Below are 13396 nucleotides of genomic sequence, written 5' to 3'. Positions count from 1 at the left end.
TTTGTCTATTTTGGGGTTTTTTTTTTCACTCGTCACCCTTGGAGCAGCCATGCATAGCAAGGTCTCAGTGAACCGTGTGTCAGCTCTGCAAAGTGAGAGTCGCTTATACGCTGCCATTTGGTGAAACAATTTAAACGCTGACAGGATGAGCAAGAGGTTACTATTGTGCCCAGTCTCATTAGCAACGTAATTTGGCAAGTCAGTGCTTATTATGTAGCTTTTTTGTTGATTGAATTTCAAGATTTAAAATGGTTTCTGGAAATGCAGCGTTCAGGTAATGGACATCCTCACTAGAATAACTCTTTTCTTTCCTTTTTTTTTTTTTTTTTTTTTGTAAACAGAGTACCAAGGACCACCTACTAGAAGTGAAAATAGAAACTTATAAGAAACAGTACTTCCACCTAAAGGACGACTTTGCATACATTGAGGTGAGCAGGTCTTCTCAGTGAACTTTATGGGATACTTGCTTCATTTTTATGGAACACTTGCTTACAAAGTTATCATAGATAGTTAGATTCAGGTCACTTTTGCGTTGTATTTTGCAAAAAAAAAAGAAAAATAGCTACAACTTTACCATATTAGCAAAAATGCAGGACATCTTGACCTCAGAGATCCGGAATTTTACCCTTTGATAGAAAGAGGAGTCTTGTCACTGTGCTTCGTACAGGTGGTTGTTTGCAGTTGTGTTACTGTGAGAGATCAAGAATGTTTTTCCTCCCGCACAGGTTGACGGTGTCAGGTTTTTCCTCACTGATGAGGGTATCCAACTGGTTGTGATTGATGGACATCACGGAAAAGTTGTTGATCGAGTAACATTCAAAAACTCAATCCTACAAGGCATCCCAGCACAGATAGAAAATTATGTCAACAACATCAAAGACCAGTAAGTAAATAATCTGATGTTACTAAGGTGCAATGTACAAGAATGCTACACAATACTCATCTTTTTCCCAGTTTTTGTCACCCAACATGGGCCAGACAGACCCGGCTGTGTGCTTTTGTACCCGCCGACTCCCAAAGGTGAGCGGGACGTGCAGGCAGCAGAAGGACGTGAACTCTGTGATTTAGGAACCGATCGAGCCCCAGATAAACCGCAGAGCTTGATTTGATTAATAAACTGCCGATCTGCATTTATGCTGTGGGCTACAGACAAACTGCAGACTTAAGTTCACGAATAAACTCTCAGCACTCATCGGTACAGATGTGCCCAGTTGACATTTTTCTATTGCCTGCATGCTCTCTCAAATCGCAGAAAATTCCGCTAATGAAATACATTCCTCTCTGCACGCGTTCCCTGCCCAGGCCTAAGGGCTGGTTGCTTTTATTTTTTAAGTATGGGCTGCCAGAAAAGCAGAGTTTTGCAAGTGGGTGGTAAGTAGCCAACGTGTGTCCCTGCATCCTGGAGGGCAGCGGGTTCATCTGCTGGAGTGGGATTGGGAACAACACCAGAAACCCTTTAACCAAAGGGGTTGTTCTCGTATTAGTTTCTGGAGTGCTATTGGGAACTGACTATTTCATTGTGATTAAGTCTGTTTTGATTTGAAATCTGATATGTAACATTTCATACAAATGTGATTGCTTTGTTGATGAATCATTCGAAATAACTGATCGACAGGATATTGTTCCGGCATTTATTCCGGAGGCTTGGGGGAAGTCTCAGCAGGTGCCATGCAGGTTCATACAGATGTGTTTCTACTGTCTTAAATAATTCTGAAGGTTGCAAAAAATACAGCAAGTAGTTACTTCAGAGAAGCATTGTAGTTGCTCACGTTTCTTTCACAAAAAAATAAGAGAGCTTTTCAGACACGGCCCCATCCTCCTCTGCAAAAAATCCAATCTCAATCCTGGCTAAATCCAGCTCCTGGATTTTTTCTTACTTTAGAGGATTGATTCGTCATTAGACGTTTAGGTTTATTTAAGTCTTTCTGAGCCTCATTGTCTTCTTTGGATTAGTGTTGGAACCCAATTAGGATTAGGATTAAGACTGGAAGTTGACCCAACATGGTCAGCACCTTTCAGGTCTCACTCGGCTGTGCCTTGGCAAGGATTCAACCCCCAAATTATCGTCCTTCATTCACCAAAAGTTTTCCCAGCCCATCCCCTGCAAGCCTTTCCGATCTGATCAGGCAGGGGCTGCAGCTACAGCCACGAGACACCTTTTTTCCATTTGCTGGGTGAAAGAGTTGCTCAGAGTCAGATGTGGACGCTGCGCAGACGGCGGGACGGCAGAGCCACCAGCCTCTTGTGCCCTCTCCCGCCGCGGTGCAGAGAGATGGTGCTCAGGGAGGGGAAGGGCCCCACCGGCCTCCCCAGCCTCTTGTGGAGAGACCAAGAGAAGAACTTTTAGATCTATGGATTTGGGGATGCAAGAAGAGGCATTCCTAGCAAGGGCAAGCCTCTTTGTTCATTTAAGCAACTCTCTGCAGGCCAAATTCCTTTTTCTTTTAATAAATCTGCTTTTCTGATGAGCTTCCCAGGGATAAGAAAACAAAACGTGTGGTGGATTTATTTTAAACTTCCATAGCAGGTAAAGCTTAATGGAAAGGACCAATTTTAGTGAACTGAAGGAAGAAAAAAGAGGTGATTCAGCATTCACAAAGTACAAAACCAGCCTGCCAGCTCAATCCACTCTCGTAAGCGCTGGAGTACTTTAACACCTCGGGTTTATTCCAGGAAAAGTCCTGATGGCTCTTAACTCTTTTGCTTCTCTCATTCCTCTGCTGCCACCCGTTGCTATTTTCCCCTGAACGGTTCCAGTTCCAGCTGAGGTGTTAAGATGTGAGCGCTGCGCTCAGTAGCTCAGGGCAGGAGCTCTGCAGGAGCTCTTGCCTAATTAATTTTAGCGACTGATGTCCACCGTGCTGCAGGAAAGCCGACCCAGCAAGGCTCTCCTCCTGCAAGACTGCAGATGCCGTTCCAGTCAGGGAAGTTTCACTCATGGAAACCCTGCAAGGTGGAACGAAGTAATTTCATCTAGGCGTTTGCTCAATTACGCCGTGATGCAGCTTTAATTAGGAGCTGACCAAGGGTGATATCCCTTGAGCTTAATAGCAAGACTTCCACTGAACTCCCTGGAGCAGAGCTCGTCCTCCGTATGCTTTGAGATAACCATTGGAGGTGTTTGTGCGTCTGGTGGGAAGTAAGGAGGTTAACATGCTTCTCTGTGGACGATTCTCACTATAAGACTATCCCCTCATGTTTAATTTGGGTTTTTATTCTACCCTTTTAGAGTTAAGCCGAGGCAGTTACCGACTTCTGCCCAAGCATTTACAGATTTGCATTAGTTTAACGCACTTACCTCATGTCTTGTCTTTATCAATTGCCATTTGTAGAAGACCCTGAGAATTTTGAGGTGAAATACAGTACATGCAAGTAAGGCAATAATAATAATAATAATTATTATTATTATTATTTTAAGCCAAAGCCCAATGAAAATGAAGGAAAAGCATCAGGTCAGCAAAAATCTCAAAGAAGTGAATTTCTTCAGGCTTTATCCTGCAAATGATGTAAGAAAATAAATTATTTGAGACTTGCTCAGAGCATCCCAGGGAGAGCATGTTCCTTTCTGAGCAAAGCAGGATGGAACTGCTGGTTGGAAACGTTTAAATCATTCTAGAAAACAGTGTTTATTAAAAAAAAAAAAAAAAAAAGTGTCTTGTCGGCTTCCTAGTGGGTTTTGCATGATTGCAAAAGTGAATATATGACTAAGCTGTTGGAAAGCATTGGCAAAAGCCATTAAAGCAGAAACCACTGTAGTTCATGGGTGTCCTTGAGTCACGCAGGCAGGAGTTACCAGTGCTCAAGACAGAGAAGCGAGGAACGTGTTCTGACTCTTCATCTGTTTATAAATGGCTTTGTTTCCTTCAGCTCCATAGTGCTGGTGACATCTAAAGGAAGATTCATTTCAAGAGGGCCATGGACTAAAGTACTGGAGAAACTTGGAGCAGAAGAGGGTTTGAGGTTAAAAGGTAACCACTTTTCTAAAACACAATTCTAAACCCCTTTGATCTATTCCCCCTCCCATGGCTCCAGGAAAGGGACCTTTTTTCCCATGTTCTAAACTTTGCCTTGCTTGTTTCTATCAGCGTGTGCTCAAACATCCTGGGACCAGTCACTTATCTATTCAGTGAGGTTGTATCCACTGCAGCTTTGGATAACAGCGCTCAGTTTAATACTGTAGGTGGAAAAAGTGCTTTGGCAGCTGTCCTTGCAAGTAAAGAAGTTAGGGGGTTTTATTTTCTGGGTTCGTTTTAACTAAAAAGGCATTTTAACAATAGGAATGCTGGACTTTTTTTCCCACTTAATGCCCCCGAACAGGATTCTTTTCTTGTCTGAACTTATTTTTAGCTGGTTTTCTCTTGAAACAAAATTCCGACTTGATGGCACAAAGCGTATCAATTTCAAAGCATCACGTATTGCACTAGACTATCGCTCTATTGTGCACCTTGCTCTGAGCAGCTCTAACTGCGAGCTTTTGGCACACTTTCCTCTTTTCTGTGTGTGTTACACTTGCTAACGTAGCAAGCTGTCTGTTGTCTGCTGTCCCGTCCCTCATCATCCCACCTTCCCCGAGGAAAGGGTTTTGAGTATAACCACCGTGCAAATAAAGATAGCTTCAGCAGATAGCTGCCTGCCGGGAAGGGGTTTTCCTTCTCTCTTTCTCCTCTGCTATGTATCACGCGTTCTTAATTAATGGAAGCATGCAACATGTAAATAAAATTTTAATTAAGCTTCATTAGGAAAGTATTTCTTTAATACCTGGAGAATACATGATTGGCGAAATTTGTGCGCACATGTGCCCTTGTCCACCTGCATCCATCCAGCCACTGGGTGTTTTTCTTGTGCAGCCCCAACACACTCCTGATATATTTGCTCTGATTTGCAGAAAAAATGGCTTTTGTCGGCTTCAAAGGCAGCTTCCGCCCTGTCTGGGTGAAGCTGGTCACTAACGAGGACTCAGCTAAAATCTACCAAGCGCTGCCAATTCCTGTGGTGAAGAAAATGAAATTATGAGGACACACTGCTCTGCCTTCTTGGCCGCCAGCACTGCCCGCATGGGACAGACTACTGACTGCTCGCCGCAGGCACCTTGCCAGCCTGCCCCAGAGGTGTAGCGTTTTGTTGTTGTTGTTCTTGTTCTTGTTGTTGTTGTTCAAAGAGAAATCTTACTGTAAGTAGCTAGAGTGGCCACATGTGACAGAAAAGCCTTCCTCTCTGTCATCAGCGTCGTGTTCTGTGATCGCCAGCTCCTCGCTGGTTGATTTGCTCACTGATGCCGTGTTGACTCTCGTGTTTCTAAGCAAGGGTTGAGCTGTTCTACAAGGTGCTGGTTCTATCGGCACCCCTCTCACAGACTAACTTACGTGCCGCCTCTCGAAGGGGGAGTTCTGGGTCTGAAGGCCATCGAGGATTATTGTTTCTACCAGCCTCTAAGTTGTCCAAACGCTTTTTTTTTTCCCCGTGGTGTAACTAGCTGCTCACATAAACACAGAATGACAATTCAAAGGCTGGTTGAAAATCTAAGATAGAAAGAGTATATTTTAATGAATCCCCAGATGCTGGGAAACATAACTGGACAGTAAGAAATTACCCTAAAGCTTTTATGATGTTTTGTCAAGCTCCTTGGGATCTGTGTTGTACATGCTAACCCACGGCACATAGTTAGGGAAGAGATGAGAGAAGGAGAAGATAAAAGGTGCCAGCAGAGACTGATAAACCACATCTTTCTGGTTGCTTAGAAAACTGCGTTTCTCCTATGGATCAAGGGGTTTTAATAGTGGTTGCTCCAATAGGAAGTTTTCCTTCAACAAGCAGCTGTAGGCTAGAAGGACAGCAATGTCAATTAGCACATATAGTTTCTCAGCCTTTCCCGTAGTCCCTCCATAGAATAATGTTCAAGATCAGTCTAGAGGGTTTATGATAGACAGTCAAAGAAAGCATCCTGTTCAAGGCTTCCAGTTTTCAACTGGGAATACTGGGAGTCACCTTATTCAGCCTCAAATAGGGTGAGCAGCCCTTGGCTTTCCAGGGAGGTCAGAGGGAATGGCATCCGACTGGTCTGCTGTGTGTTGCTTTCTGATCCTGTCTTAAGGCCATGAGCGTCTTGGTGCTCCTGGAAGAGTTACATGAGATCTGGATGGAAGGTGACAGAGGTCTTACCAAGTAGCTGGGGAATTAGAGTGGGAATCCCCATACTCTAGTTGGATGTCTTGTATCTCCTTTCCCCCTTCTTCAAAGCAATGTCTGGGTAACGAAGGCAGAATTGGGACTCCTGCGCGGACATCTCTTGAAGCTGGGAAATTAAACATTGTCTTGTAAAACGCTATAAGCACTTCCAGTGTTCAGTGATAGTCCTGTCTGTTGCTCAGAAATGCCATGAAGGCGTCTCCGGAGGCTGTGGCAATTCTAAGAGACCTAAGAGGGGATAAAAGACAGGATGAAGAGCTTTTCAAAGCACACAGAATGTCAGTTTTGCCAATAACATCTGGGTTTGTTTCTCCACTTTGTCTCTGCCTGCCCCCATTGCTACAGAAATTATTCTAGTTGCTGATGGTTATTTCATTTTGCTCTGTTTTAATTAGGGCTCATGTAATTAGGTATGTTTGGGTTTTTTTCCATCAAAAAATGCTATCTTGCAGCTAGAATGAAAGACCAACCATTTTGTGTGTCATTCCAGAGGCTGGGCAGATGTTGCACTTGATAAAGCCCGGTTTAGATCGATTGCTCTGAAAGTCAAAGCAACCACGAGCAAAATGAAGGTAGTGCTGTAGGTTACACTCCCCTCAAGCCTCTCCTGGGTTTTGAAACTGGAAATGTTCTTTTCAGTCTTACTATATACTTGTTTTGAACTTGCTGAATGCCATGTGTATTGTATTTAAAAAAAAAAAAAGGAAAAAACAGAAGAGCCAAGCTTTCCCTCCCTTGCTTCTCAATTAGAGCCCGTTAATGAATGCTCTTTAGGCATTTGTGCCATTTCCAGAATGAACGGGCAACACTTGCAAAAGGCAGGCAAGGTGGTTGGGTTTTTTTCCCCGATGCCTTGTGATGGTTTGGGGATTTCACAAACTATTCCTTGAAAAAGCCAGCCTCACCGTGATTAACCAACATTTTATCTGCCGTTCTCTGATAGCCAAAACAGAGCCAGATCCCTGAAGTCGGGCACGTAGACTAAAAAAACAAGGTCCCTTGAGTACGTTAGTCTGGGTTGCCTCGACCTCCTCACTGTCCTGAGGCAGTTCTGGTGATATCGTTGCACCGGCATTAGTGCAAGACAAGAGGTGGACCAAAGCAGGAGTATTTCTTTCATGAGCGCTTGACAAATGGAAGGCTGGGCTCAGATTGTGCCTGGTTTGGGATTTGGCTTTGGCGGGGCAGGGGTTGCCCTCTGTGGCACGCTGCTGCCCTGGCCACCAGCCATTGCCCTGCTCCTGCTCTCGGTGAGCCTGTGAACGCCCGGGAGGATCGTGCCGGGTGGGTCTGTCCCCTAGACAGGTTTGTTCAGCTTCTACAAGCACGCTGCCTTTGTGCTGAAGTATATCTTCTGATTTTACAATTTTGGGAATTCTCAGGGTGAAATCATAAGACTTGGCTCTAGGAAAACCTTTTTCTGTTGTTTTGTTGGGGTTCTTTTCCTGAAAAAAATTCTTATGAAGAGAAGAAAACTTCTAAGTAGCTTATTCTATCATGCAAAGCTTGTCACATGGGGCCTGTTCTGGAGCTGGGAGGGGGGGTCTCACGCCGTGAATACGGAGTGGGGGCCCCGGCAGCCTCTCAGCCTGGGGGAGTCCAGAGCATCGTCACGCCATGCGAAGGGCTCCCATCCACCTTCACGGGACGGAGACAGTGTGTGGCTCCAAAGACAGAACGAAGCCTGGGACCATCGCCAGCCGGCCATAGTTTTGTGCCATAGGATTACTTTTTAATCTCCGACTGTTGTAGAAGTTGCACGCGCACATTTTGACTAGTGAATGCCCTGACTGCTTGTCCTTTGTACATCCTTTTAACAGCCCCCGCACAAGCTGCAGTTACCCTCTTTGTAAGGTTTATTACTGCAAATGTTTCCGTGTTTGCCTCCGCAGTTGCCATTGGTAGAGTGGGTTTTTTTGATTGGGTTTTGTTTGTCTGTCTGTCTGTTTGTTTGGATGTTTGGGTTTTTTGCCTCTGTTCAAATGCTTGTTTTACCTGTCGCCGAAATAGCTGGTCCTTTTTCGGAGTTAGATGTTTGTACATTTTCTTATAGACTTTCCAATGAAAAAAAGATATATTTTCTATTAATTTATTACAATGGCACTAAGACAACTAAATTGCAGACATATGAAGCATTTTTACTGGAGTTTAGCATCGTCCAGGTTGTTAAGGAGGTCGGCAATATGTCTTTTCTGATAATCTGCTTTGCACTTGAAAGCTCTCTATGTCCGCAGACCGTGGTAATGCATTGACTGTCTGGTTTATGATGACAAGAGCTCTTGGGACGTTGGTTCCAACAGATTGTGGCTTACAACTGAAATAACACGTAGTTGTTTGAAGTACACAATGTTTATCAAAATAAATATCCAATGCAAATTTCTTATTTTATTTCTGTCTCTTGTCTCTTCGGTGTCTCTCTGTACCAATGAGCTGCTGGAATCGCTGCTGTTTGTTCAGGCTGTTGCAACCAGAGCATCTCAGCGGCTCCTCTCGGAGGAGCTTGCTTTGCTATGAAAATACGGCTTATGCCATTGCACTGGGTCTAGAGCAGAGAGACACACACACACACATACGGAAATAATATCTAAAACCTGTTTAAAATTTGTGTAGTGGGCAGCTTCAAGGCTTACGAGAATCTCACTATCAGGTCAAGTGTGATGTTGACTCTACATTTTCCGCCCTGGGATGGTGCCAGCTGGGCAGACTCTGCTATAAATCTGTTTGGAGGCTCCAAAACTAGAATGGGCTTTTTTGGTGGCAGCAGTCAGCGTTTCTAACATCCAAGCACGTATTTTTTTAATCAAGTATCAAAATAGTGGTTAGTGCATTAGAGGAGATCACCCTGATGCCTTCAGGCCAGGAAACTGAAAACACACCCATGCCTACTCATGGCAGATTGAAATTACTGATACCTTGGACTTTTGAAGGTTAACTTCATGGGGAAAAAAAAGAAAAAAGGTGAAAATCAAGGCAGAAATCTCATGCCACACCACCAGCGCTGGGAAAAAATGAAACATCTATTTAAAAGTGCTGTTAGATCAAAGACTTCCATGTTGAGAGCTACGGAGGCTGCTCTGTGGTGGGGGGGTAGAGCTGGACTTTTCGCCTCTGACGGCGACAGGAGAGTGAAGGACAGGGACGAGTGGCCCAGGGAGAGCCCAGGCCCTGGGGCAGGCCTGGGCCCAGGAGAAGGGCAGGCGTGAGCCCAGGCACCGGGTGGCCCTGCAGAGACACCCCCCCGGGGGGGACTCTAGGGCAGGAGTCATCGCACACGTACTCCTACACATAGCTTGTACATGCACGTACGCGTATCTTCTACACATGGACACAGGGCTTTTATGTACATGCACACACCTCTTACGCGCACACATGCACATATATATGTACGCATCTTACACACACACGTAACTATAGATATACACACACCCCTACACAGATCTTACACACACCCCTTATACACAGACTCTTTTATGTTATTACATTTTTGATTTTTTTGATGGCGTCAAAGGCAGGTGTAGAGAATCCCCCCCCCCCGCCATGACCCGCAGGCAGATGTTACCACCATGTTGCTGTTGCTCTGTGTGTGTGCGCTCACACACGCGTATATGTGTGTATTTGTGTATAAGGAGGGGGTGTGCGGCTATGTGTGTGTGTGTGTATACGGGGAAGGGTCTATATGTGGATATTTATGTCTGTGTATTGGTTTGTGTGTGTATAAGGGGGGGGGGGTGTATATGTGTGTGTGCCTATATGGGGGAGGTGTATTTGTGTGTGGTAGATATATATGTGTGTATTTGTCTATATAAGCGTGTGGGTGTGAATATGTGTATGTATGTAGGTGTCTATGTACATACAGCAGTTAGAACTAACTTAACAACAAACTATATCTAACCATATACAACTCATTACATTAGCGCTAAAATTACCATGTAATTTTTAGTTATATGTATATATTTAAACACAGACTGGATGCATTCTGTCCACGAATACATAAAATACACCACACATTAGACATATTATTTCCTATATGAAAACACGCTTAATTTGTTAAGCATGTTAAAAAAGCATTAAAAATATACAAATATGAAATATTTATATATCGTACCATAATATAATGTAATACCATCCCACCCCACCCCACAGAGAGCAGCTCTGTGGAAAGAGACCTGGGAGCCCTGGTGGGCAACAGGATGACCATGAGCCAGCAATGTGCCCTTGTGGCCAAGAAGGCCAGTGGCATCCTGGGGGACATCCAGAAGAGTGTGGCCAGCAGGTCGAGGGAGGTCATCCTCCCCCTCTGCTCTGCCTTGGTGAGGCCGCGTCTGGAGCACTGTGTCCAGTTCTGGGCTCCCCGGTTCAAGAGGGACAGGGAACTGCTGGAGAGGGGACAGCAAAGGGCGACCGAGATGATTAGGGGACTAGAACACCTGTCTTATGGAGAAAGGCTGAGGGACTTGGGTCTTTTCAGCCTGGAAAAAAGACGACTGAGGGGGGGATCTTATCAATGCTTACAAATACTGAAAGGGTGGGTGTCAGGAGGATGGGGCCAGGCTCTTTTCAGTGGTGCCCGGGGACAGGACAAGAGGTAACGGGCACAAACTTGACCATAGGAAGTTCCACCTAAACATGAGGAGGAACTTCTTTCCTTTGAGGGTGGCAGAGCCCTGGCACAGGCTGCCCAGAGAGGTGGTGGAGTCTCCGTCTCTGGAGACATTCAGAACCCCCCTGGACGTGTTCCTGTGTGACCTGCTCTGGGTGACCCTGCTCTGGCAGGGGGTTGGACTAGATGATCTCCAGAGGTCCCTTCCAACCCCTGCCATGCTGTGATTCTGGGACTCTGATCCCAATCCTCCCCCGGATCGTGTGTCCCCCCCCGGCTCCCCCTCCCGCCCCGATTCCCGGTGTCCCGTCGGCGCGCGCCCTCTGGTGGCCGCAGGTGGCGCAGCGCCCCCCCCGCCCCCCCCCACCATCCGCCCCGTGCGTACCGCGGCGCCCCCGCGGGGGGCCGGAGCGGCGGCTCCGCGGCCGGGTGTCCTCCCCAGGGCCCGGCAAGCGCCGGGGGGGCCGGGCGGGAGGGTGGCTTTGTGCCCGGGCGTCGTGAAGCGGGGGAAGGGCGGGCTCCCCTGTCAGCCAGGCCCCCGCCAGCACCCCGAGAGACGATGACAACAGGAATCTGGGGTGACACGGGTGTCAGGGACGAAGTGGCCGAGTGGCTGGACTGGGGAAACGGGGAATGGGCGGCCTTGCAGCGTTCTCCCAGCCGGCAAAGCTTCAGCCCTGTTTAACGCAGCTTTTTGTAAATCAAACGCTTGGCAAAACTGATGGGACCTGCGTGAGCTGTCACGGCACCGGGGGGACGTTCGGCAGTTGGTCTGGCACTTCTGGCTCCAGCCTCTGCCTTTGAGAGGGAAGTGCCGCGGGAGCATTCAGGGAGGGGTTCGGTTGGGGTTTGGTGTTGGTTCGGTGGGTTGTTGGTTTTTTGTTGGTTTTTTTTTTTTTCTTTTAGATGTTGCTTTGGACAATGGAAAAAGAGGGTATGGGTTGAATCACAAACCAAGAAAAACCCAGAGATTTTTGGCTCTTACATAAACGCCTCCTTATCCCAGCATGACAGTAATGATCCCAGCTGAATGTCACGCTCATATTTAGTCTCTTCCGAGCAGCAAGTAGCTGAGCTGTCACCATTTCTGCTCACAGCTACAAGATGTGGGGATTCTCCCTCCTTTGCTTCACAGAGCTTCCATTCTCCCAAACCTGCTGGACATCAAGGAGCGCTGTTTGTCCCCTTCCCCAGATGAAATGCTCTTTACGCAGCCCTGGCAGATCTCTGGCCTGGCCAGGCCCTCACCTCCACCAGGCGCTGAAGCCACTGTGGTGTGTCCAGGCTTTTTCAGCTCCACAGGAGCATTCCAGCAGCTGGCTCAGCGGCTGTTTTGTCACACCACCTTCTTTCTGACCAAAGGATGGGGGCGGGATGTGTAGAAACCACCACTGCAGCTACACCCTTCCTTCCTCTTGCATGTCTTCTTCACAAAACACACCTTCGGAAGCTCCTCCCTGCAGTGATCCCTTGGCCATGGAGCTGAATCCAGCACGTACGCTCACTGTATCGCCTTAAAAACAAAACCCAAGGGAGAGTTCCATCACTTTGCAAATAGAAATTTGTGATTCCCGAGTTGGAGTCTCAGCTGGAGTATCATCTCGGCAGTCAGGAGCGGTACCAGGACGCAGTAAGGGCCCTGCGATGAGGCAGCAGTGACAGGACTCAATGGGAAATTGTTCAGGAGAATTGTTCTGGAAAAAGCCCCACACAAATAAACATTTTCTGCTTTGGTAAAGGGTGTAACGTGAGCTCCAGGTGAAATTCCTAGCAGCACTGTACCCTCCCCTCATCTTCTGTCACATTTGTGTTGAATGAGTAGTACAGGATCATGTTTCTTAAAGCACAGGTGCCTCACCTAAAGCCCAAGGGTCTGTCAGTTGATAGCGTCACCTCAGGAAATGAATGCAGGTGATTCGACTTTTATTTCTGCTTTCCTGTAGTCCACCTCCAGTATTCAACCAGTACCACTACTTCATTTGGGGATCTCTTGAGCATGGTCTTTGCTGTTACAAATCTGAAGTTGATTTTTCTCATCGCAGAAAGTGAGACTGTCCTGGCTTATCTCTACGGGCGGAACTAATAATGTGGCTGAAATATATATCAGGCCTTACTCGGCTTATTTGAAAATTGAACTATAATGTGGCTTAGACGGTGACGCTATGTGGGACTGGGGGTTGGGGAGGAGCGGTGACAAGATGGAAAGTGGCCATTCCCTGGTTCGGTTACACAGCCCATTAGAACCCAAAAAAATACCTGCCTCCCACATTAAATGAAAGTTAGCTTTTCAAAATCTCCTGCTCAACTGCTGCCTTAAGTGCCAGAACACTTATATGTCTTTGCTTCCATTAAGCTTCCTGGCAACTCCAGTTATAACTGCAATTATCTAACGTTATTAACACGTTTTACAGCACCAGAAAGACAACAGCTGACTATTAAGGATTGAGAAGTCTCAGGTATTGCTGTGGATACAGCGGGCAGGATGAATAGTAAAATATTCATACAAAAGTCTTGTGTGAGTTAAAGTATGCACTGTTCTGGACGCTCGTGAGATTTCATTTTAGATGAAGGGATGAAAACTGACTGATTTTTTGCAAAAGAAGTTGCATG

General features: G+C 46.3%; 1 protein-coding gene across 3 annotated transcripts in view; it reads left to right on the top strand.

Moving 5' to 3' along the window:
* The window catches only part of CEMIP (cell migration inducing hyaluronidase 1), a 118851-nt gene extending 110298 nt beyond the window's left edge, over positions 1-8553 (top strand). For all 3 annotated transcript variants that reach the window (XM_063347432.1, XM_063347434.1, XM_063347431.1), the window contains exons 26-29: positions 342-428; positions 726-883; positions 3868-3968; positions 4886-8553. In XM_063347432.1, coding sequence (XP_063203502.1) covers positions 342-428; positions 726-883; positions 3868-3968; positions 4886-5013 — 474 coding nt within the window. In that variant the 3' untranslated portion in view covers positions 5014-8553. The remainder of the gene's footprint in view (positions 1-341; positions 429-725; positions 884-3867; positions 3969-4885) is intronic.
* Positions 8554-13396: the final 4843 nt, after the last annotated feature.

This window comes from Chroicocephalus ridibundus, chromosome 9 (genome assembly GCF_963924245.1).
Source record: "Chroicocephalus ridibundus chromosome 9, bChrRid1.1, whole genome shotgun sequence".
NCBI lineage: Eukaryota > Metazoa > Chordata > Aves > Charadriiformes > Laridae > Chroicocephalus > Chroicocephalus ridibundus.
This window is presented reverse-complemented; position numbering and strand designations above follow the sequence as displayed.